Raw genomic sequence first — 22,600 nt, forward strand, 5'->3', positions numbered from 1 at the left:
GCCAGATTCTGCACCTGGGGTGGGGCAACTACAGATGTTCATACAGACTGGGGAATGAGATGCTGGAAAGCAGTGACATGGAAAGGGACCTGGGGGGTCCTGGTCTGAAGCAAGATGAATGTGATATTAACTTATTGGGGACCATCCAAAGGAGGGTAAAGAAGATGGTGAAGGGCCATGAGGGGAAGCTGCATGAGGAGCAGCTGAGAGCACTTGTTCTGCTCAGCCTAGAGAAGAGGAGACTGAGGGGAGACATTGCAGTCTACAACTTTCTCATGAGAAGAGAAGGGGCAGGCACTGATCTCTTCTCTGTGGTGAGCAGTGACAGGACCTGAGGGAATGGTCTGAAGTTGTGTCAGAGGAGGTTTAAGTTGTGTATTAGGAAAAGGTTCTTCACCCAGTGGGTGGTTGGGCACTGGAACAGGCTCTCCAGGGAAGAGGCCACAGCACCAAGCCTGATAGTTTAAGAAGCATTTGGATAATACTCTCAGACACCTAGTGTGACTCTTGGGGATGGTCCTGTGCAGGGCAAGTTGGACTTTATGGTTCTTGTGGGTCCCTTGTGATTCTATGAATTTTAAGTATCCATCAAAGTTGCCTAGTGGCATTTACATCTCTTGACTTAATGTCACAGAGGGCAGAAAAAGAAATCAGTTGCCTGTCTTTTTCCTTCCTTGTATTTGGTAATTTTGATAATTGCAGTTTTTCACTTCCTGGTCTCTCTAGAAATACAGCAGGCTCCATTGTGCAGAAAAGACAGATTTCTTTCTTTTTACTTGACTGAACCTACATTTTTGACTTGTGTGCCCTAAAGTAATGCTGAAGATTCTCAGGACAGGAAAAATAAAGAAAATTGTGCACTGACCTAATTTACACTGATAAACCAGCTGCTTAAAAATCTGAGAGAATTTTCAAGAAGATTATGGTGGTGTATGTCTGGTTGCTCTCATCTTTACCTGAATTTTTCTTGGTCCATGCACTAACAGTACTGAGGAAAGTGTCATTTAAGTGTGAAACATTGATTTTATCATACCAAAGACACATATTTTTTACTTTTACATTTCTTATCACTGTCCTTAAAAACATCACATTCATTTTAATGAGTTCTTAGTGTGTTATTTATTTAAAAACAGGCATTATCACAAGGACAAAACTGAACAGCTTAATGTCTGGGTTCTGAGGACCAAATTTGTTAAACATTGCTAATTGTACAGAAAATCTTGTGCTGTTTCTGAGGGATTTAAAAATTCAGACCTCTCTTTTCACCAGAGAGAAACTGATTATCACAATATATGAATGCTATGAATTGACTCAACACCCAGAGGTTGTTCATCCCTTAAAAAAACCATCCTTCTTGTTAAGCAGTCACATAGGGCCCATTCAAATGCATTAACAGTGCTAAGTGCCTCGGAAAATCTTGGCCCAGAGCTCAAGTTAGCTCCCTGTTCTGCCCGACTGGGAGCCAGGCAGAATGTACAGCATTGTGTATTCACCAAAGTGACAGAGAGGGATGCTCCAGGGAGGCCACTGGTTCATTTGTATGACCTATCCCTCACAACACTGAAATACCATTAATTGGCCTTTTCCCCTAATTGGTAAAGTTAAAATTCTGTAGCTTCAAAGCCTAAATGGAGGCTGGACATTTTAACCATGACTAGTTAGTGTCTCTGGCGCTCTCTTGACCATCCAAGTGGTTTTTATCGTCCAAAAGAATGTCAAAGTACTGGATAATGTGCTCATCTGTTTATATGCAGTGTTATACAAAGCTGTAGATAAGAAAAATTTATTTGACTCTTAGGAGAACTAAATTAACTTATTCATTTAATAAAAATAACAATTTTAAGTGACCTGCTGTGTAAGGGATTGTTTTGAGAGTTAGCATCCTACTGGGTTGTAAAGCCTCGTGGCAGGGGTGTGTGTAACATAATTGTTTCTCTGTAATCATTCCAAGATAATGAGTATTTTAAACATCTCTTAAAAAGCCAACCCCTGGGGTATGTTCATAAGATTGAGACAAAAGTATCATCAGAATATACAATATCTGTAAAACAAGGCTGGGGGAGAAACACCACATCCCTTTGGAGGTATCTGTTTGTAGTACCTCTTCAAGGAGGTGTGACATGGAAAGCTTTTATTATTCACAGTGGAAGAATATCTCAGTAGGTCATCGATGTGCAATACTAAATGGTATGTTTCTGGGGAGATGAGGTTGGTTGGTTTCTTACATTTGTCATGTAAATTTGCTCCTGTGTCTCCAGTATTGACAAATAGAAATTCTTGAACTGCTCTGGGTAATTCTTACTAATATTAATCAAGTGGTTATATGAAGAGTAATAGCTGTTTCTTTCAAATGTCTGTCTTTTCTTGGATTACCAGAGTTTCATACATTTTTACATCTTATTACTTCTCTATCCAATCTATCTCCAGCAATTAAGTCAGCTATATATTCAGACTGTATTATTAGAGAAAGTAGTCAAGTCAAATAATGTTTGGAATTGCTTTGGTATTAGGTTTTTTTTTTCCAAATTACACAGGGTTTTCACCCTGCACTGGACTTTAGGCTATATTATATATGAAATAATGTAAGGAGAGATCTTGTAGGGAACCAAATAATTTATATTCTTATTGCAGTTTCTGAGACCAATAGCAGGGATGAGCCATATCATGCCCAGAGCAGAATGATATTGTTGGCAGAAGAATAATTAATTTGTGGCTCATGTATATTTTCTGTTCTTGTCACACATTTCCATTTCAAAGAAACAAATCTGTTACAAATGCATATAGTGCCGAGTGTCTGGCCTAAAGTACGTTCCTCTCTTTGTAGCATTTCAGAGATTCCTTGGGAAAGATGACGTGTCTCATGAAATAGAAGAAGTTTTGGCAGAGTCTCGAGTCCAAAGAAACACCAAGTTAGTGTCGATACTTCAGCTCCTGAGAACCCGCGCTGTGCGATGGCAGGTGGTTACCGTGGTGGTCACCATGGGCTGCTACCAGCTCTGTGGGCTAAATGCTGTAAGTGTTCTTCTTCAGGCCATGGGTACTTCTTTCCTTTAATACAAGGTTTGGTCTATACCATTCAGAAAGCTCTATAACTTTTGGGGTTTGGGTGTTTCTTATTAGTAGTGATTCTGTGACAACAGCCTGTTGGGAAGATCCACAGAGATTTGTATTGTTTGTTTGTTTGGGTTTTTTTACAAAAAAAGCCATGAAGGAAGCCATGTTGTGTTGACTCAGCATGAATACATGAAAAAGTAGCACAGATCAGCAAAGAAAGAGTGCACATCTTTCACATCTGATACTCAAATTCTCTCTTGCTGGTCTGATATGGATCATGTTTATTCACGGTTTTTTCAGCAGACATTTCAGCTTGGTTTGATTCACTTCTGCACTTAACAGAATTCAGCATCAATTCCTATGAGTGATTTTAAGAGGTTGCACTGCATGTTTTATTTTGTTATTGTTTCAATATTCCTGTCTTGGAAAGTGGAGCAAAGGAGAAAAAAAGACATTTATCAGTCAATAGCAGATCCTACGGACCATTAATGTGTCAGAGACTAATGGATATCATAAGTCTCCTTTTCCATTTGTCATCTATTGCATCAGCTACGGATGTGTCACAGGACAGTTTACGTTGAAAGATCCCTTCATCTGGTCCAAGCCCCTGCTCAGAGCAGAACTGACTTCAGGGTAGGCCCAGGCTACTGAGGGCTTTGTGAAGTTGAGTTTTAAACTTGTTCAAGGGTGAAGAGTCTGCAACCTCCCAGGGCAACCTGTACCCAGTGATTACACCACTTAAACTGTGAAAAGTGTTTTCCTTTAATCCAAACAGAACTATCCTTGCTGCAACATGGTCTCATGAAGCACCTCAGTGGAGAAAGGGGTTTTGTTGTAGTTCAAAGGTGTTACTTGCTCATCTATATGAAAGACAATGTCATTGCTGCTGCAAGGAGCTCTCACTGTGGCTCTGCAGCATACTCCAGCTATTTTTTCCCCAAAGACTAATGACTGTATATGCTTTTGTAGCTATGAACACTAGTCCAGGCTTATCCGAAGTGTATATCTATATCTTATAGCTTAAAAACTCCAAATACAAAATAATTTGTCCAAAACCATTTAAAAGATCCATGCAATTAGAACTCTGGTATCTGAAAGCTTTTTGCAAAATGTTAGGAGGGAATTAGAAGATTTTTTTCCCTTGTGGGATGAACTGTAATAACATTTGTACAGGTGATGTTTTCTTCTAATGGTAGGATTTCAGTGCTAATGACAGGCTACTTTATTCCCCATTGTGGATACTTTTTTGTGTAAAGAAACAGAATTATCTTGTCATGTGGTGTTTTTAAGATTTATCAACACATAATGGTGCATACAGTAAGAAACAGACAGTTCTAATAATGAAGCACATTGGTTGAAAAAAAATCACAGCTAAATTTTCAGGGGAAATAGCAGAGTTTTGTGACTTCAAGGATACTTAATAAATGGCAGCAATTCTCAGTATTCTGTGGCAGAACAAAGCCACGTTCTCATAGCTTGAGTGAGGTATAGGCGGAAAGTGAGATCTGTCCAGTCTGAAATGGATTCCAGAGTTGTTTAAAAGTGGCACTGAGTGGCCACTTTCTGAAAATATGCCTCAGAAAAACTGTCTTTGTCAGGAAACCTGTGTGTTGAGTTGGCTATTCAAGTGTTCCATTTTTTGTTATTACTTTGTTTCTCCTTCCATGCAATGCTACTAAACATGAAAAAATTACACAAAATTTGTGTTCTGAAATTATTTAAATAGTTCTTAGTAACAGTTAATAGTAAAAAACCAAGAAAATTATAAGAGAGATCAAGAAAAATAGCTGGACCACTTTGATTAAGAGAACAGGCTTCAAGAACTTGCGTCTTTTGCTTAGTTTTTCTGGCTGATCTTGCTCAAGTCACCTGAAGCTCCAAGATTAGAGGGCAGGTCAAGGTGTGACAAATAGTGCTGAACCTGGGTCTTGGTTTTCCTGAGAGCATCTGAACCAACTTGCTGGTTGTGAGCCAGCATCAGCCAGGTTTAACTGGCAGTGAATGTTCCTTCTCACTCATTTCTCCCATCATTTGCTTTGTCTGTAGTGCCCTGTTAGTTAGTCTGGTCTTTTCACAACTACCATCTGGACAGGGCATATGGGAAAGATGGAATTCTTTCAGGCAAGAATCTCAGGTTGTTCTCCAGGGAAATTGCCAAGTGACAGACTTCTATAATCATCCTGCTGGGGTCTGAGAACACTTGTTTCCTTTTAAGACTTTTGCTTTAAATAAAAATTTGTTTTGATTATAAATAGTACATTTGTCTGTTTCCACATGGAACAGAAATCATGGTGAAGCTCAGATCTTATTAATGTTTTCAATTATAACAGAATACCAGACAGTCTGATCTAAATTGACATAGAAAAATTTATCTAATACATGTAAGTCATAATAAATTTATTTATCTTCCACCATTTTATCTGTTTTAAAGAAAACACAAAACTATAGTGTAGTTTCCATTGGTGAAGTTTATCCTTTTTCACACTGAGGACTGAATATTACTTTAAGGGAGTCATTCCCAAAGTGGGATCCCTAGGCTTCTGAAGGGTCTGTCCTTAAGGCAGAGGGCTGTATTTCAAAGGGAAAGAAATGCTGGGGATGGATTTGTGTAGCAGTGCATGTTTTCAGTATGCAAAAGATCTACCACGATATGCTCTTCACAGCTGGTATGGACAATACCTGGCGCCAGATAGTGTAGGAAGAGATGAGTATGCAGTGTGCCACACTGTCTGTGCCTCAGTTGTTTTCCATCTACTTTTTGAACCTTCTGTCCCATTTTCAACAGCTCTTTCATTCAAAAACTTTTAGCCTAGTCATTGGCTAATTTTGTTAGCTAATGAAATTATTAGCTAACAAAAATGTTAGAAAAATAACTCAAAAGAAAGTAGAACAGTCATCATTAGCCTAGTAAGTATGCCTAGATAGTTTGCCAATGTATTTCCCTCTTTAATTGTACATAGGCTGGAAAATATTCACTTTTTTGTTTTGAAATGTGTACATTTTGACTAATTTATTTTTGTGCTGTTACAGGGAGTGTCTTTGCTCTGCTAGTTTTTTAATCTTATTATCAGTGTCAGTCATGTTTTTCTGTAAAACCACCTGGGAAACATTGATGTTCTAGTTGTTGCGTTTTGGCAAATTGTATTCAGGAATTAAGTGTTTAAGTGACTCTTTGGCCTTTTCCTTCTCTTTTAAGATGTGCATTTTTAGAAGGTGTATCAAGAATAAAATGCCTAAATTACATAATTTCTCACTTTATCGCTTGAAATCAATCTTGCAATTTGTAAAATGAAGAAGAAAATTATTTTTATCACAGTTTTTGTGCTACCTTGTTATACACCGTGTAGGTATATGGGAAGTGAATGTGTTGTCAGAATACTGGGTCCTCCCAAAATTATCAGTTAACATAAACAAAGGGAACAGGGAGCTGATCTTTGGGTTTGCTTCATCTGTCCTCTGTGTCAGCAGGCCAAAGCACAGCCAACACCAGCACATGCTACATGAGGGCAGATTGCTTCATACAGAGAAGTTTGCTGCTGTTATTTCTCATCCCTGTTCTGGTGAGAGTTGAAGTGCCAGCAGTAGGCATAAAACTCTTCAATCAGGTTTTCTTTATCTGCAAGGTGATAAGGTGACTTTTTAGTCCTTGGTGTTTTATTTGGGTTTATGCAAGATTAGTTGAATTTTCTTCTTTGATCTGGGATAAGCAGCTTTGCTGAAGGTCTAGTTGGGAACTGAGAATGACTTTTTGTTTTACAAAACTCCTGAGTTAGTATCTTGATGAACAGGTGTAGCATGTGTGTAATATGCTGGCAGGCAGCAGGGTTTTCCTCATGTGATCATAACACTTCCATTCATCAGAGAAACCTTTTGATTAGCAGTGTTTGCCCTGTTAAGGTGTATCCCATGACCAGTATATGGGAAAAAACCTGCTACTTTTATGTTTCAGACCATCTTTATCTCTGGCTTTCAGTTTTGTTGTCACAGGTAGATTGCTTGTGATTTACAACTTTATTTTCTTATGTTAATCAGTTCTTTCAACTGTTTTTCATTTTCTTTAGTACATCAATTATCTTTTCTCTCTCTCCAAGGCAATTTCTCCTTGCATGCTTTTGGCAGCCAAAATATTCAGCTTGTTATATGCTATCACCTTGAGTCAAACATAAATATTCTATTATTTTCAAACTTTATTTGTGATGTGGATAGGGCTTTGATGATTGCCAGACTTGTTATTTTAGAACATTTTATTGACACTACATGTTCTCTGACTGGATATTTTCACCACTAGATATGGTTTTACTGACCAAACATGATTGAATTCCTCTAAGATATGCAACCTGTGTTTCTGTCCAATAGTGACAGCTACTTCTAGACTATGATTCATATCATCCTAAAAACAACTCTTTACTTTTCACTGAACAACTCTAATTCTAAAAGTATCTTTTCTTTCTGTGGATAATAAAGAGAGATTGGTGGGATGGCTTGACTGCCAATGTCAACACTGCAGTGAGGCTAAAGTAGAGATAAATCTTACACCTTCTCTTCAAACCAAGCAGCTTCTGCAGGGCTTCTCAACATCTCTTCCCTCTTTTCTCCTCTGTAGTTTTGTGCCACTGAAGTATTCCATAGAGTCACATAGACCTGCTGGTTAAACTGCGTGGCTCAGCCACATGAAACATATTTATTTGTATCCTCCGTTCAAGCTTAAAGTGAGTTTCTTTGATTTACTCCTAAAGTGAATTAAGATAAATTGAGTTAAAGCTGTTTGTAATTCTGCCTGGTTCTGCAAACAGAAGTATAGCGGTGTTGAGACTAACCCACCTGGAATTTGCACCTTCCCTTCATTTGTTGTCCTGTTCAGAACTCGGTCATTTTGGAGTGCTCAGAGTTTTAGCAAGTCTGATCTCTGGCAGATTAGATGGTTCAGTCGAATACAGATGTGTTGTATTCAATCCATAAAGGTTAGTAACTCATTTTATTCTCTCTGATACAGATCTGGTACTACACAAACAACATCTTTAGCGAAGCTGGGATCAGTCACGAAACCATCCCCTACGTTACACTAAGTACAGGTGCTGTTGAGACTCTGGCTGCTGTTTTTTCTGTAAGTATGGATATAAAAGTCCATTAACATGCTTGACATTTGAATAACTGATTTTTTTTCCTTATGGACATTAAAATATAAAGAGAATAGTATATTGATTAAGTGTAATGATTGATACAGAAATTGAAAATATTCTTTCTAATTTTAATCCTAAACCCAGTTTTCTGTCTTGGGATGGTTTTTTAAGACACTCTTTAGTTTTAGTTTCGTAAAAGGAACATCAAAAGTTGGTATATCCTGAGGTGTTTTGTATGAGTGAAGAGGAAGAAGGCAGAAATAGCTAGGCCTGAAGTATATTAAGTGATAACTCAAAAATTACTTTACGTGGTAGTAGTTTATTCAAATCTGAGAGTCTCCCCATGTGCCTGTTGGTAAGCAGACAGTGTTGTTGGAGAAGGCTCAGGCACAGCACAGTTGGGTGTGTTCAGCTTGGCTTGAAAAAACAGCCACCCAGGTTGGTGCAAAAGTGAACTAGAGTGCTGGAAAAGGGTGTCCCATGAGGTGTCAAATTCTGCTCTCTCACTCACCAAGGACAAGCTGGCATCTTCTTGTAATACATGAGCTCCTGAGTAGATTGTAGACCTTTGCTCTGCACTGAATGTAAAGGAAAATATTAAACAAAAAAATTATCCATGCACATTTTTTATTTTGCAATTTCAAACTGAAAAAGTTGACTAGGGAAAAAAACATTAAAGGACCAAACTAAACCTGGAAGTTTTAGTAGGTGAATACATGATTAATTATTAAAGGAAATACATTTCGAGTCATATTGCAATAAATAAGAAGCAATGAGAGAGGTCTTGGGAACGGAAAGTTGCAAACAAGCAAGTTTTCTTTTATTTTCTTGCTAAATTTTTCCTTATCTTCAAATATTCTATACCAACTGTATTTGCACAATACTGGAGACTAACCAAGCATTTTTAAATGTCAGAAGAAGAAGGGTTTGGGGAAAAAAAAATCCTTTCCTGTGGCAGAACAACTGCTTATGACCTACAAAATATTAAACTAAACCCAGGTATCAAGTATATTTTCTTATAGTCTAGGACATAGGGACTCTAAAAGGTCACAAATATCTTCTTCTGATATTTTTGAATTTCCACAAATCTATTTTTGGCTAAACTATCTAATCTTTTTAATTAAAGAGACATTGAGTATATGACTATTTAATAGGTGGAAATGAGGAATTTCCTGCCTCTTACAGTTTCTTCTTCATGATACGGGACGTTTCTATGTTTAAGATATGTGTAAAAATAATAATGATAATTCTGCCACTGATTTAAGTGAAGAATATACCTCTTTTATGTGAAAACAAATGAAAATTACATGCATATGATTTCATGATATTAAAGCCATTCTATAAATAGGGTCTGTGCTGTCAGTTTGTGGGGCTGTTCTTATATAATGAGGTGGATGTTTCTGCTTTGGCTCCTGATATGTGTGGTAACTTTCTGTACTCAAGAGGAGTGCTTTTAATACTTCTGTTTACGCTACCTGCTGTGCTTCAGGAAAAGATGATGTGTTGATATATTTTCTCCCTTCAAAGTTCTCAGTTCAAGAGATGTTGCTTTGTAGCCTTAATTTTATTTCGGTGATCTTCATAAATGTTTCATTGCTCCTGTTTAAAGGAACAACAACATAAAATTAGTTTTTCAGTTGAAGGTTTTGCAGCTTATTTATTTGAGTAACTTCCTCTAAATTTTTTTCATGCTTAGCACTAAAGCATGGAGGATTTCTTCCCACTCTCAAACTCTCACAGTGACTCTGCCATTTTTGTTTAATCTGTTTGACAGCATTAAATGTTTAGTCAGTTCTGCATGCCTTTTGTACTGCTCAGGGACGAAGCAGAAGAAAGAAGTAAGAGAACTTAATTTTCCTGGTATTTTTTAATGTGCTTGCTTGCTAGTAGAAGTAATCAGTAATAGAGGTATAGTTTTTGTCCTTGTAAATGAAATAGCTATTGGAGAGGCCCACAAGAAGTCATGAACCATCTGTAATCATTATGCATAAATTAGGTGGTCATGAGACTCTAAGCCTCAGTAAGAATACTTTGGTATTGATGAGCTACATTTAGGAGATCCATATGAATGCCAAAGGAAAAGATTGAAATAGATATCACAGAGAAGCAAAGTAATATTTAAGAGATAACATACTGAAAAGTCTGAAAAATTTTGAAAGTCTCCCTTTAATGATTTTCCTGGGAGCAGCAGCATAATAATAATAATGTTGATGTAGTCCATGAGGAAAGGTAACTAACATCCCATCCTTTTTACAGTTCTATATTGCTTCAGATCACTTGATATGCCTGCTAGCAGCATGTTTTGCCTATAGCTCCATCCCTCTTCCTCTGGGGCAAAAGCCATTTAATGAGACACTGAAAAATTAAACATTTGCATCATTATTTTCCTTATATTCATATAGTTTGGCTGCAACTCCTGCTTACACCAACACTTTCCAGTTTACTCCATGAAATACCTGTGTTGCAGCATTGCATATTTGATGCCCTGGCTTCTTCCTAAGGCAGCAACATAAGCTTTCTGTATGTTTTCTGGTTAAATGTAGAGAATTCCACCCATTGTACTGAACACAGATTTGGTTTAGAGGACTGAATCGGCAGTGTACTTTTTAATAAGGGTGCCCATTAATTTCAGTTTGTTTCTGAAAAAGTTTGGTATGCTTGGTATGCTCTAGAATGCATTACTGAATGGATTTGCAGCTCATAGGCATTTTATAGCGGTAAGTTATCTAACCTGATGCTTTTATTTGAAATAGAATATACCTAAATAATTCTGTGTATTTATTAGAAGTCTCTTCTATAAATTCCACAGTAAACGGATGCCACAAACTTAGTTATGCTTCAAAAGATTGATTACTATGGCCATTTTCTAATTTTCAGTAACTGAAGTTAATTTAATTTAGTTGTTGTCTCACTCTTTGTAAAAACAAAACAAAACAAAAAAACACAACAAAAAAAAAATCACAAAAAAACCCCAAAAAACAACCAAAACTGATTTGCCAGTGCCTTTCTTTAGCAAGGCAGCAGAGTGAAAGGAACGGGAGATGGAAGTAAATGTCTGAAAAGGTTCCTTCCCTCCCCCATGAAACCAGCATAGAATAGAAAGGGATGTCATTCAAATTAAGCATACCACATCCAATTTTGCCATCTGCAGCACCATATTTCGTCTTCATATAATGTTCACAGAAAGAGACTAACTGTGTGACTATGTTGACAAGACTGTGCTTTAAGCATTTCCCATAAGGAGATGCACCAAGGTGTTACTAAAGGCTGTGACAGAGACAGGCTGTGTGAAGCCAGGAATGAGTTAAAATACATTTCAGTACTAGACCACAAAAGAATATAGGAAACCCTTTGCAGTGTCACACAGAAGTCAAGGAAGTCAAGGCGAGATGATTTTATTCTGCTTCAGGATATCATGAGAAAGAACTCTCCGACTTGGTCTGTGTTTCTTTTAATGTTAATAGATCTTAACATAGGCGGGATTCCCTGCTTAGGGCAGTGCTTATCTTAAAGCAAGGGTACTCCAGATACTTCTGTACGTATTCTTATCCCTGATACATTTACTCTATGATTTCCAAAGGACAATGCAAGATATGTCCATTGAAACCCTGTGGCTCTGCTGGGATCAGAACAGGAAGAAATAAGTTCCAGTTATAGCAAGTGAAGAAAATGGGGTGGCATACTTGAATCGTGAGAGTTCTTCAGAAGCTATGTTATAATCTGATTTTTAGTAGAACTTTTAATGCAGTCCCATGTGACACTGTTCACTTTAGGTCAAAACCAGCCTTCACCTACCTATCATCCCCAGTAGGATTTAAGTAATGGGGAGTGCAGAGACATGGCATTTCCTGCTCTTTCGTCCCTCACCTGGACAAGCCGCTGCTCAAGGCTAGCCAGAAATTGAAGGTAATATCTTGGCCTGTAATAGCCTGGATAGAGACAGTAGCAGAAAAGAGAAATTTGCCAAGCAGCGTCTCAGATCATGGTATTTGTTGATGGACAGAGGCATGTGGGCACATTTTCACTGCTGGATGGACCACAGTGTGACAGTGTTAATGCACACTGCCTTAATCCACAAGAGATCAATGGGATTGTTTTTAGACAAAGACACTATTCCTTTTTAATTATGTTAATACATGTGGACTTCTGAATAGACAAATATTACAAGTAACCATATAGTGCCTTCAAGAGAAAAATTCTCATTATGAAGGTCTACTTTGCATCATCACTCCTAAGACCCAAGGTATACATGGTTAAAGGCTACATTTATGTACCTTCAAATTCTTTTGCCTGATATATTCAGAAATTTAAAGTTTTAAAGACATATTTCCTACTGCTGAGGATTAAAAAACATTGGGTTTGAGTAATTTTTTATCAATTTATTCAAGATGCTCTGCATCAGAGCATTCAAATACCATCATCAGAAAATAAAGCACCAGTCACAATTAGCTGTCATACATAGATTAAGGCTGAGATTTACTTTAGCTTTTATAACATGAACATGGCACAAGACAAAACTTAATGCTTTTAACAATTAAATCATCAAGAAAATGAGCTTTGCTTCAGGAATATCTACAACTTACTGAAGGGACATAATAGGAGTAGGGAATTTGGGTGTTTTGGTGTTGCCCTAGGGGGCATTGCCAAGCTCTGCTGAGACAAAAACATCCAGCTAAGGTGAGACCCTGCATGGGCTATGTGTCAGTCATGCTGGCCTGGCAGGTTTTGAGTATGGAGAGCATCTCTAGTGAATAGAAAACTTTCCTTCCAAGTGAAGCTGATTAAAAGGATGCCTTACTGCAAAATACTTCAGACTGAGCTTAGAAACTCAGCTATGAATTCTACCCTTTGCTGAGAGTAATCTCTAGCCTGGTAGCTACAGAAGGTGGGTAAGATCTTATCCTGTCATGACTTTAACACAAACACAGACAAATTGATGTGAGAGCCTGGTAGGCAGATATTTATTTAAAGCTATTGCTTAGGTAGTCAAACTTGATGCTAGGCTTCTAAATCCAGTTTAGGTACTTCAATATAATCCTTTTCTTTGTTTTAGAATGTATAATTCATAGAGTAGACTAATGGATATACGTCAAAACATAAATCAACCCTCCCATTTTATAATGCTCAGTCTGCTGTTCTACTCCTTTCCCTGGATCCAAGGTACTACATGTTGTGTCATAAAGTTATATAAATGGGATTATTCATTTTAATCCTGACATTTAAAATGAAAATAACAGTGCTAGCTTGCCACATTAAGTCTGAACCTAGTCACGCAGTCTAACTCAGGCCTTTATCCAAAATATATGAGAAAGTGTGGCTACTATTGACATTAACATATAGAGCAATCTTTTTCACAGAGCTGATGTATCAAGAAAATCTGACAGAGTTTTCTTAGTATAATTTAGAGCCAGGATATAAATAGGGAATAGTATTCAGTGACCTCCTGTTTGGGCTGTAAAACTTACATTGACATTCATTTTGGCCAGAGAAGCTTGTCTGATCTTTTTTAAGGCAGTCTGCTTTCATTATGTCAGCCCCTGTATCTGCCGCTGACGCAAGTGAAAAGGTTGACATTTGCTTCTTTAACTTTATTCACAAGTGTCTCCTGCCAGACAAAAGTAAGCTGTGTGGACTGTTAATGCAGTTTGCCTTTCAGTTGCCTTAGGATTACCAAACATTTGAGTTGAGAGAATTTTGGGTGCAATACTTTTTTACACATTTTCAGTAATTTCAGCTGTGTTAATTGTCATGACTGGGTATAGGGTTCTACAAATGCATGTTTATGATCCCACATAAACAAGTATCAGCCTACACAATTTGGCACATAACTCAGTGTGCTATCACTGAAAACAGTTTTAAGGTTCCTCTTTTGTTTGAACTTGAGCATATACTGCATTTCTTGTTACTTGGTTTACTCTACTGTATAGTATATTTGAACTTGTTATAGATCTTGAATAAGTAACAGCTACCAGTACACAGTAGTGGAGCATTCAGAACTATAAATACTTGAAAACTGGTGAATCATCTTCTACTTTTTATGAGTCATAAGCATCTTAGTGGGTTTTGCAAGTTAACAAGTTTGGGATTTCTATAACCATAACTAGAAAATGAAGTTGTTGTCTGTTTATAAGCTCAAACCCAGCATTTTTTTCATCAGGAAATTTGCTGTTAGGGAAGACACATTAGACATTGCTTTTCAAGTACTCTTGAATCCTCAGAGTGGAAATTATTATAGGATTCCCAGAAATTCTGAGACAACATGGTGTCCCCGTGAATAAGGACAAAATTCCTGATTACTTTTTCCTGCGAAGGAAGTTGGTCCATTCCATAGATCATAAGAAATGTCACCAATAATTATAATTATAAATTGTTTGGGGCAGAAACTGCAGGGAATGTCCAGAAGCTGAAGCATTCAAGTTCCTCAGTGGTTCCGTATTAAATACATAGCACTAATGAATGCTTGGGAAACCTGGCATCAGCTCACAAAAAAGAATGACATGGACTTGCTTGCATGTGCATTTGCTTTATTTCTTCCCAAATGATCTCTGAGTAAAAAAGAATCCAAATATATTAGAAACTGCTATTATGTTCTATAAAAAGGATGTGGAAACTCCAGATCTGCTGTAACTGATTCTGTGCTCAGCTGTTCTCAGTTGAAACTGGATGTGCCTCACCAACCCACCTAGTTTTACACAAATATGTCCATAGTGTAGGTAGATATAACTGAATGGACACGCTTTTTTGAAGGACTTACCCAAACTGTCATCTTTTACTAGAATTTGCTTTACTTTGAGCTTTACAACTGAAAATTATATATTGTGTTTTCCCATGTTTTGTATCAAAGGCATGTATGACCCTTTTTGCCTCTAAGAGAAGGGTCATTTTAATGCAAAACCCATCAGCAGCTGTAACATCATGTTTAATCATGATCACCAATCCAGCAGTGAAAAAAAAGAAGAAAAATTGCCAAGTATGTCAAATTACATGTGCAGCATTTATTGCTGAATGTGTAATTCATATCAAATTAACAGGTGAAACATCTGTTGCAGAAGTCTGTCTTAGAGACCCATCAAATCATTATTCATCCCTCTGAGCCATAAAATATGTCTCTTGGTTAAGTGTATGTGTGATGCAAGATATTTCCATTGAAAGTCTATCACTCTAATGTGGGTCAGAATAGGAATAAATGCATTCCAGTAACAGCCAGTTATAGCAAGTGAAGAAAATGGAGTGACTTGAATTTTGAGAGTTCTTAGGAAGTTATGTTAAAATCTGTTAAAATCCACCTGCAAGATGGATTCATTAAACATGGCGGAAAATGCTTGCCATCTCGTAGAGGTCTCTACAGTGAAGCAGTTGCAGTTTTGAAACATTTGGTCCTCGTGAGCACAACGTGAAATCTTATTATTGACAGTGCAGGTGTTTTTAAAATTCCATAATTCTGTTATGGAAGCTGTAGAAACTGTCCAAATGAGTATATTCATCATTTAAAGAAACACAGAATGCTAAATCTTGCCACAGAGCTGCTTTCAGTGCTCTGCAGTGCCACAGTGCATATCTCCAGTGTGGAAGTTCAGCTCAGGATACAGGGTGAATATGTGTTGAAGCCTGTCCTAAAACCTACTGGAGAACTCCACGCTGAGGGAGAAGTTATTGCAACTCAAGGCATGTCATCCCTGGATGACTTTGTACTTTCTTTAACACATTTCTTCGTGGTCCTCAGTGTGAAATGGCATGGGTTGTATCCCAGAATTAAGGGTATTATTCCAGATTTCATTTTAGTTGCTCATTTTTTCTTTTGCTCAAAGGATGTGTAGAAGATGAACTTCAGTTTTCAGTAAATAATCATATGAAAAACAGCTGTGTGAGTCTGACTTTAACTTATCTGAAGTGGCACATTTTGGGCTTCATAAATTATTTTATTTTTCTCATAAGAAAACCAACTGCAATTAATAATTTTAGTAGTTATCAACATGAAAATTACATCAACTGTTATGACCTAATATTAGCCTATTTGAATAAATATTAGCCTATTTCAATAAGTCAGACTAGCAAAGACAGTTTCATGGTACAGCTTTTCAAGAAATTCTTCATTGTGTTCTTCTCTAGCAGGTAAGTATCCAGATTTTGTGACTTATATTCAAGTGTTAAATAGAAATTTATAATGAACATGAGTGCACAAGTATCCATGTTATAATCACTTTTCTGAGCAAAGTTTTCTGCTGTATGAATTTTTTCTGTCTTGATATTCTAATTACACTAACTACACGAAATCACGACTAAATGTGTTTGGACAAAAGAGGAATTTAAAATTAATTTTAGTTTAATAAAAATTTAATCTACGTTAAAAATAAAAATTTAATCTAAGTTAAAAAGCCTTAAATCTTAAATTTTAAGCCTTTTAAGGTTAGATACAGAGAAAAGTTAAAATTATAAAGCAGTCAAAAAGCAAAAGCAAGAGACTATATGTTGCTTCAACATACTCAACATTTAAAAATTACATATCATAAGAACATTATTATAGAAATTTGATGTGAATTTGTAAGCCATTCAGTCAATGTACAATTATGCTCAGAAAAAAAAATCAAACTTCATGTAGTTATGATCACAATCATTACTATTATATAGGTAAAAATATAATTTGTTTTATTATTAAATTGTTGCACAAAAAATTAAATGTAGTAATAACTTTGAAATCTACTATGCTAATGGCATTAAACATGAATATTGCACATTTTTCTATCTATATGGTAATAGCAAATCTAGGCATAAAATCAATACCAATTACTGCTTTGATGGTTTCCTTGTTTTTCCAGTGGTCTCAAATAAGGGTGCAATGCTGATTTGTTCTTTCAGAGAGGTTAAATTATGTAAACATGATTGTGAGACTAAGTATGAACATGTCATAGCTTATGGATTGTCTAAAATCAACTCTCATGATTTTATTTTTGATCTTCATATTTAATAGAACATATTCCCTGGTCCAAGTTCTTCAGTGCTTTATCAAGGAAGTCAACTTCCATATTTTGTTTTCCAGGGCTTAGTTATTGAGCGGCTCGGACGCAGGCCTCTTCTAATTGGAGGTTTTGGGTTGATGATTGTCTTCTTCTCAGTACTTACTGTCTCCCTGACTTTACAGGTAACACTACAGCCACTATATATTTTTGCTCTCTCTTTGGCCTATTTTTAAACTTGCTTGATACCTCAACATTCCTACATAAGCCAATCCTTTTTATCAGTTTGGCATAAGGATTAAAAGATCTCTTTTGCTTATTTATGGATCTCTTGGCTTCAAAGTGCTATCGTCAATCATAGTACCTTTTGCATTAAAAAGAAATAGGGGCTTTTTCACATTCAGTCTCCTTAATTCAAAAATTTATGCATATCATGAACTATTATGAAGACAATTTTACCCATAGTTGGGTGAATAGTTCACCCATGTTCCATGGGTTTATCTTTGTAATTCACTCTCTCTCTGAGATTTCTTTCATACTTTATATGTCGTTACTCGTTTAGATTTGGATTTTTTTCCCCCCAGTGGCGAGAAATTTCCTTGTTTGCTGTTTCTTTCAAGTTACTTTTCTGGTATCTGTGCAAGCCATATAAAGGCTTAGCCTTTGGGGAACATTTGCACTTAGAAGAAAGATGGGGATAGACTTTTTAGCAGAGCCTGTTGTGATAGGACAAAAGTAATGATTTTAAACTAAAAGAGGGCCAATTTAGAACAGATATAAGGAAGAAGTGTTCTATAGTCAGGGTGGTGAAATGATGGAACAGGTTGTTAGAGAGGTGATTGATGTCCCATCTCTGGAAACATTCAAGATCAGGTTAGATGGGGCTCTGAACAACCTGAACTAGTTGAAGGTGTCCCTGCTCATTGCAGTGGGATTGGCACTAGAAGAGCTTTAAAGGTCCCTTCCATTCCAAATTCTGTTTATATGATTCTAAGTTCTCAGATATTATTAGCACTCGGCTGTTTCAAATTATCAGAGGAGGATTATTAAGCCAGTTTAAACTGTGGCTCTAAGTAATTTTTCCTTGTTTTGCTTCCATTTACGTAGCAATACAGTTTGCTTCTGCTCCTGAGGACTTTTGAGAAGTAAACCTGATATATGCAATGGGATGGGTTTGGGTGGGCTTTCATAAAATTTTTTTTCTATTGTTATTGATTCCCATGTGGCACCATTAATCTGTCTTTAAAATCTTGCTTCCTGTTTGAAGAGGGTAGAGTCCTTAAGTCAGTTTGACTGACAGGTGTATACCACACCATTGCAGTTTTATTTGGCTTACCTCTATGTACAGCACAATAAAGCTTTACTTCACATACTTCACTCAAGATAGCTGTAAAACAGCTCTCCTCCAGATGAGAGATGTTGCTGCAAATTTTGTATGCCGAGTGCAAAATTATCATCCAGGTCTTTTATAACCTGGTTTAATGTGTGAGGCCCTTCAGTTACTGTAAGTCTCTCAAGTCTGAATGCCTTCCAGTTTTACATCCTTTCATTTAAATTGTCTCAGTCTGTTAAGTATTAGAGATTTGCCTTGAACAAAAGACCAGGGTACAAATAGGCTTGATCTCAGAGGAATTTATATCTATTCTGTATTTACACCTTCTTTTTCTCAGAGACTTTGGATTTGCTCCCAGAGAAGAACTTCAGATTGTGTAATTTTGATAGATCTAGAAATTTTTGGTTAATATTAATGCCTAGGAGACCATGTTTTCCACAGAACTAAAGGAATAACCCAGACTGGAATTAAATATGCATCAGAAAACGGGGGTCTTTACTTAACATTGAAAAAAAATGATCACTTATTTTAGCAACAAGGTTTTTACAGTGCCATTCAAGGTGATGTTTTGTGACAGTATAGTTATATGTGTCTTAACTAACTTTTCAAAAATAGTAAAATTCTAATAAAAATGTCATTCACACTTTGCTGAGGGAAAAATCCCACCTGTTGGAGAGAGAAAGAAATGGGCATCCATGCTGGTTTTTTTTCCATCTGTTAGTGTTACACTCAGGCATACATGATTAAGAACAGTGTTCTGCAAACTCCATAGAAATTGCTCATCATATTTCAAGTTCCTATCTTAGAGGTCTGAATAGAGAAAAATCTACTTAGATGTAGCAGAAATATTGCCTTGGGAGGAAAATAAGTTATGCCATTTACAATTACCTTGAAGAAGTATTTATAGTTTGTTCTGCTTTTGCCTATTTTTTTGCATACATGGCCCTCCTTGTCTGCAAAATCAGATTATGGCTGCAAATCCCTGGGCTGTGGCTTTCCCAAGCCTTGCTGAGATTCACATGCAGCTTTCCTACCAACTGGTGTCCTGTCATGTCTGGTCTTCAGCCCAGTCTTTGACTGGTGAAGTTTGAAGATTTGTTGGGCCATCATAGTTGCTCCTCTTAAACATGACTGAAATCCCTGAGGAGGATGGAAGCACTGAATCTGTTTAACGGAAAGAGAACCTCTTTTCCAGATTGACTTGAACTTTAGCATGAAAAGTTGTGAATTTTTAGAGTTCTGACTTCTGTGGTGCATGAGCTTGTCTAGTGTTTCTCTACAGGGATTCCATGTTTGCCAAGGCTTTTAATACAAATCATCTAATAAGGTCCTATAGAAATACTATGATTCTCTAAAGTAATTCTAGACTAAATTCTGAAATAGATACAGATTCATGGAAAACACTATCTATTATCTGTGATTTTTCTAATATATTTGTGATACATACAGTATGCCTAACATGAATGTCTTTTATCTACCCAGAATACTGTGCATTGGCTTCCTTATCTCAGTATATTTTGCATCCTTGCAATCATTGCATCATTCTGCATTGGGCCAGGTATGTCTATATATATTTTTTTTTTCTTGTTTCCTTATATGTCAAAGTACAGATATTTTTGCACTGACATTATGCTAACAAATCACTTGCATGGAACTTCACTTTACACTTATCTGAATACCACAAGGGGCCTAAGTCAATAAAAGACAGAAACACAAAGTGATAGGAATATTCTTGATATAAACCCATGTACACATGTGTTCTCACTTAGGTCTCAGCATAATTGAGAATTAGGGTGTAAAATATTAAAACTTTGGCTATTACTGTAGGATCACTGCAATTTTCAAGATCTACAAAAAACATTCAGACTGGAAACTGACTGCTCTATGTAAAAATGGTTGTGTTAGCAATTCAGTACTAGCAGAATTCAAATGGGATACTGGCGGAGGGGGTGGAAAAGGGAACAGTTGAGTATGGTTCCTTTGTTCTCTTCCTTTCCAAAGACAGAGGAGCACTGAGTAAGAACCTCTTTAGGAATATGATGGAAAAAGTAAGTGTCCTGATGGTGGAGCTGCTTCTTGTCTGACAGCTCTCTACAGATTGAATGCATTTCAGCGCTCAGATAACTGCTTTTGTAGGTTGCAGTGTGTTTATCAGAGCTATTTGCTCATCTCCAGTTTGATTACCTAGAGATAGTTACAACTTTATGGACAATTCAATACTCGCAGGTTGTAATTTTGCATTTCATTTAATATAACAAAGAACATGTTTGTGGTATAAAAAAGTGATAAAGCCAGACCTTTCTTGGAAATGTAGAATGAAAAGTCAAGAGCAACAGTCAGGTTTCAACAAAGCCTATTCTGACTGGATAAAAGAGAAAAAAGATGATACTGAGATGTCATGGTTTAAGAATGGTATTCTCCAATTTAGTGTTCCCATTGAAACCACTCCAAACCAGGTGTCACTTGCTCACTCCCCCTCCCCTTCCCTTGTGGGACAGAGAGGAGAATTGGAGGCAGGAAAGGTAAAGATCATGGGTTGAGATAAGAACAATTTACTGGAAACATCACTGAGGTAAGAAAACTGATAGTAACTGCAACAATACTAATGAGAGAGGGCACAAAAAAGAGGTGAACAATTCACATGGAAACCCCCTGAAAATACCTGACCATTCCCTCTGCCATATCCTTCCCCTGTCACTGGAAAATGACTGGGGGGTGATATAGAATAACCTCTGGGTCCTGGCCATGCCCCTCTTGGCTACTGCAAAAATTAACTCTGTCCTGGCCGGAACCAGGGCATGAGCACATAAAGCACTGGAAGACTTCACTCAAAAGGCCATGAAATGTCCATCCTTGGAGCTATTCAAAACTCAACTGGACAAGCTCATGAGCAATTGCCCCTGCTAAGACCAGCTGAACTCCAGAAGTCTCTTCCAGCCTAATTTATTCTGGGATTCTAACTGAATCAAACCTTTGGAAAATACATTTTAACAGAGATGCAAATACTTGCCTCAGTGTAGTATTTCTCTAAATATTACTCTAGCCTTCAGATACTTTAAGAGAATCAGAACCTACAGTTATCAAATAATGAAATGTTAACAAAAAATTATTTGCAGATAGATAAGGAGAAATGTAATCCAAATTGATTTGACATACAGACTAAGATGTCAAAACAATGCTTTTATTTTCAAAGATCCTCTTCCAAGTTGTCCTCCCCAAAAAGGGGAAAAATCAGCTGCTTTGTAGGATCTTTTTCAGTTACTCAGCTGTAAACCAGAAAATAAGAATTCTGTTCCCTTGAGTACTAAGAGTACTTTCACGACTATTTATTGCCTCTTTTTCTTTGTAAAGAATTTGACATTAAACATTTATCAGCTGTTTATACATCTTCACCACTGAAGTGATCTAATTGATTGATTGTGGTTTATTTGGGGAAAGAAAGGGTTGCTGATGTTTAATGTAACTTTAATGAACACTGCTGTAGTTCTGTGGATCCTCTTTCAGAAAGGTGAGGAAAAAGTATGCTGCTTTAGAGGAAAATGAGGAGAAGACCAAGATATTCCTTTTCTTCTTGTTTCTGGGAAAAGAATCTGTCAAGAATTTCTGTGCAAAATACTTCTAAAATACTGGGAAAAAATTACAATCCCTTTGTCCTTCCATAAGGAAAAATGTCAGGTTCAGCTACATCTGCCGTACTGCTGACATAGTTCCATAGACTGAGGCTGGGGTTTTTTTTAAAGATTTCTGTGGAATAGAACTATTCTTGAATTTTTAATACCGTATGAATGTCAAATGTTGAGTTGAAACTGAGAGAAGGGTGTTGCAATGCTGGAGTCAGTCTCCTGTTTCTGCACAGTGAGATGTTTGAAAGACAGAATGCATGTGTTGAAACAAGAAAGATTCGGAGAGAAAGGAAAAGCTTTTTGCTTATAGGCAGTCAAACAGACTATGTATGATATTGAATCGTTAATTACTACACAGAAATCGAAATGGAGTAGTTTGTGCTTCTGGTTTTTCCCAGTGTAGTGGCTGTAGAAAAGTGTCTAGAGTGAAATACAAACAGGGCAAGTAGGTGAGTGTCTTGGTTTGAGGGGAAAAAACCAAAATGTTTACCCACAAGCGGGGGAGGGGCCTCCTCC

At 37.0% G+C, this 22,600-nt stretch overlaps 1 protein-coding gene across 2 annotated transcripts in view; it reads left to right on the forward strand.

The window, feature by feature from the left end:
• Positions 1-22,600, forward strand: part of SLC2A9 (solute carrier family 2 member 9) — a 122,347-nt gene that overhangs the window by 63,617 nt on the left and 36,130 nt on the right. For both annotated transcript variants that reach the window (XM_071556795.1, XM_071556794.1), the window contains 4 exons: positions 2,825-3,012; positions 8,048-8,158; positions 17,212-17,313; positions 19,944-20,019. In XM_071556795.1, the coding sequence (XP_071412896.1) occupies positions 2,825-3,012; positions 8,048-8,158; positions 17,212-17,313; positions 19,944-20,019 (477 nt within the window). The remainder of the gene's footprint in view (positions 1-2,824; positions 3,013-8,047; positions 8,159-17,211; positions 17,314-19,943; positions 20,020-22,600) is intronic.

Source organism: Pithys albifrons, chromosome 5 (genome assembly GCF_047495875.1).
Source record: "Pithys albifrons albifrons isolate INPA30051 chromosome 5, PitAlb_v1, whole genome shotgun sequence".
Taxonomy (NCBI): Eukaryota; Metazoa; Chordata; class Aves; order Passeriformes; family Thamnophilidae; genus Pithys; species Pithys albifrons.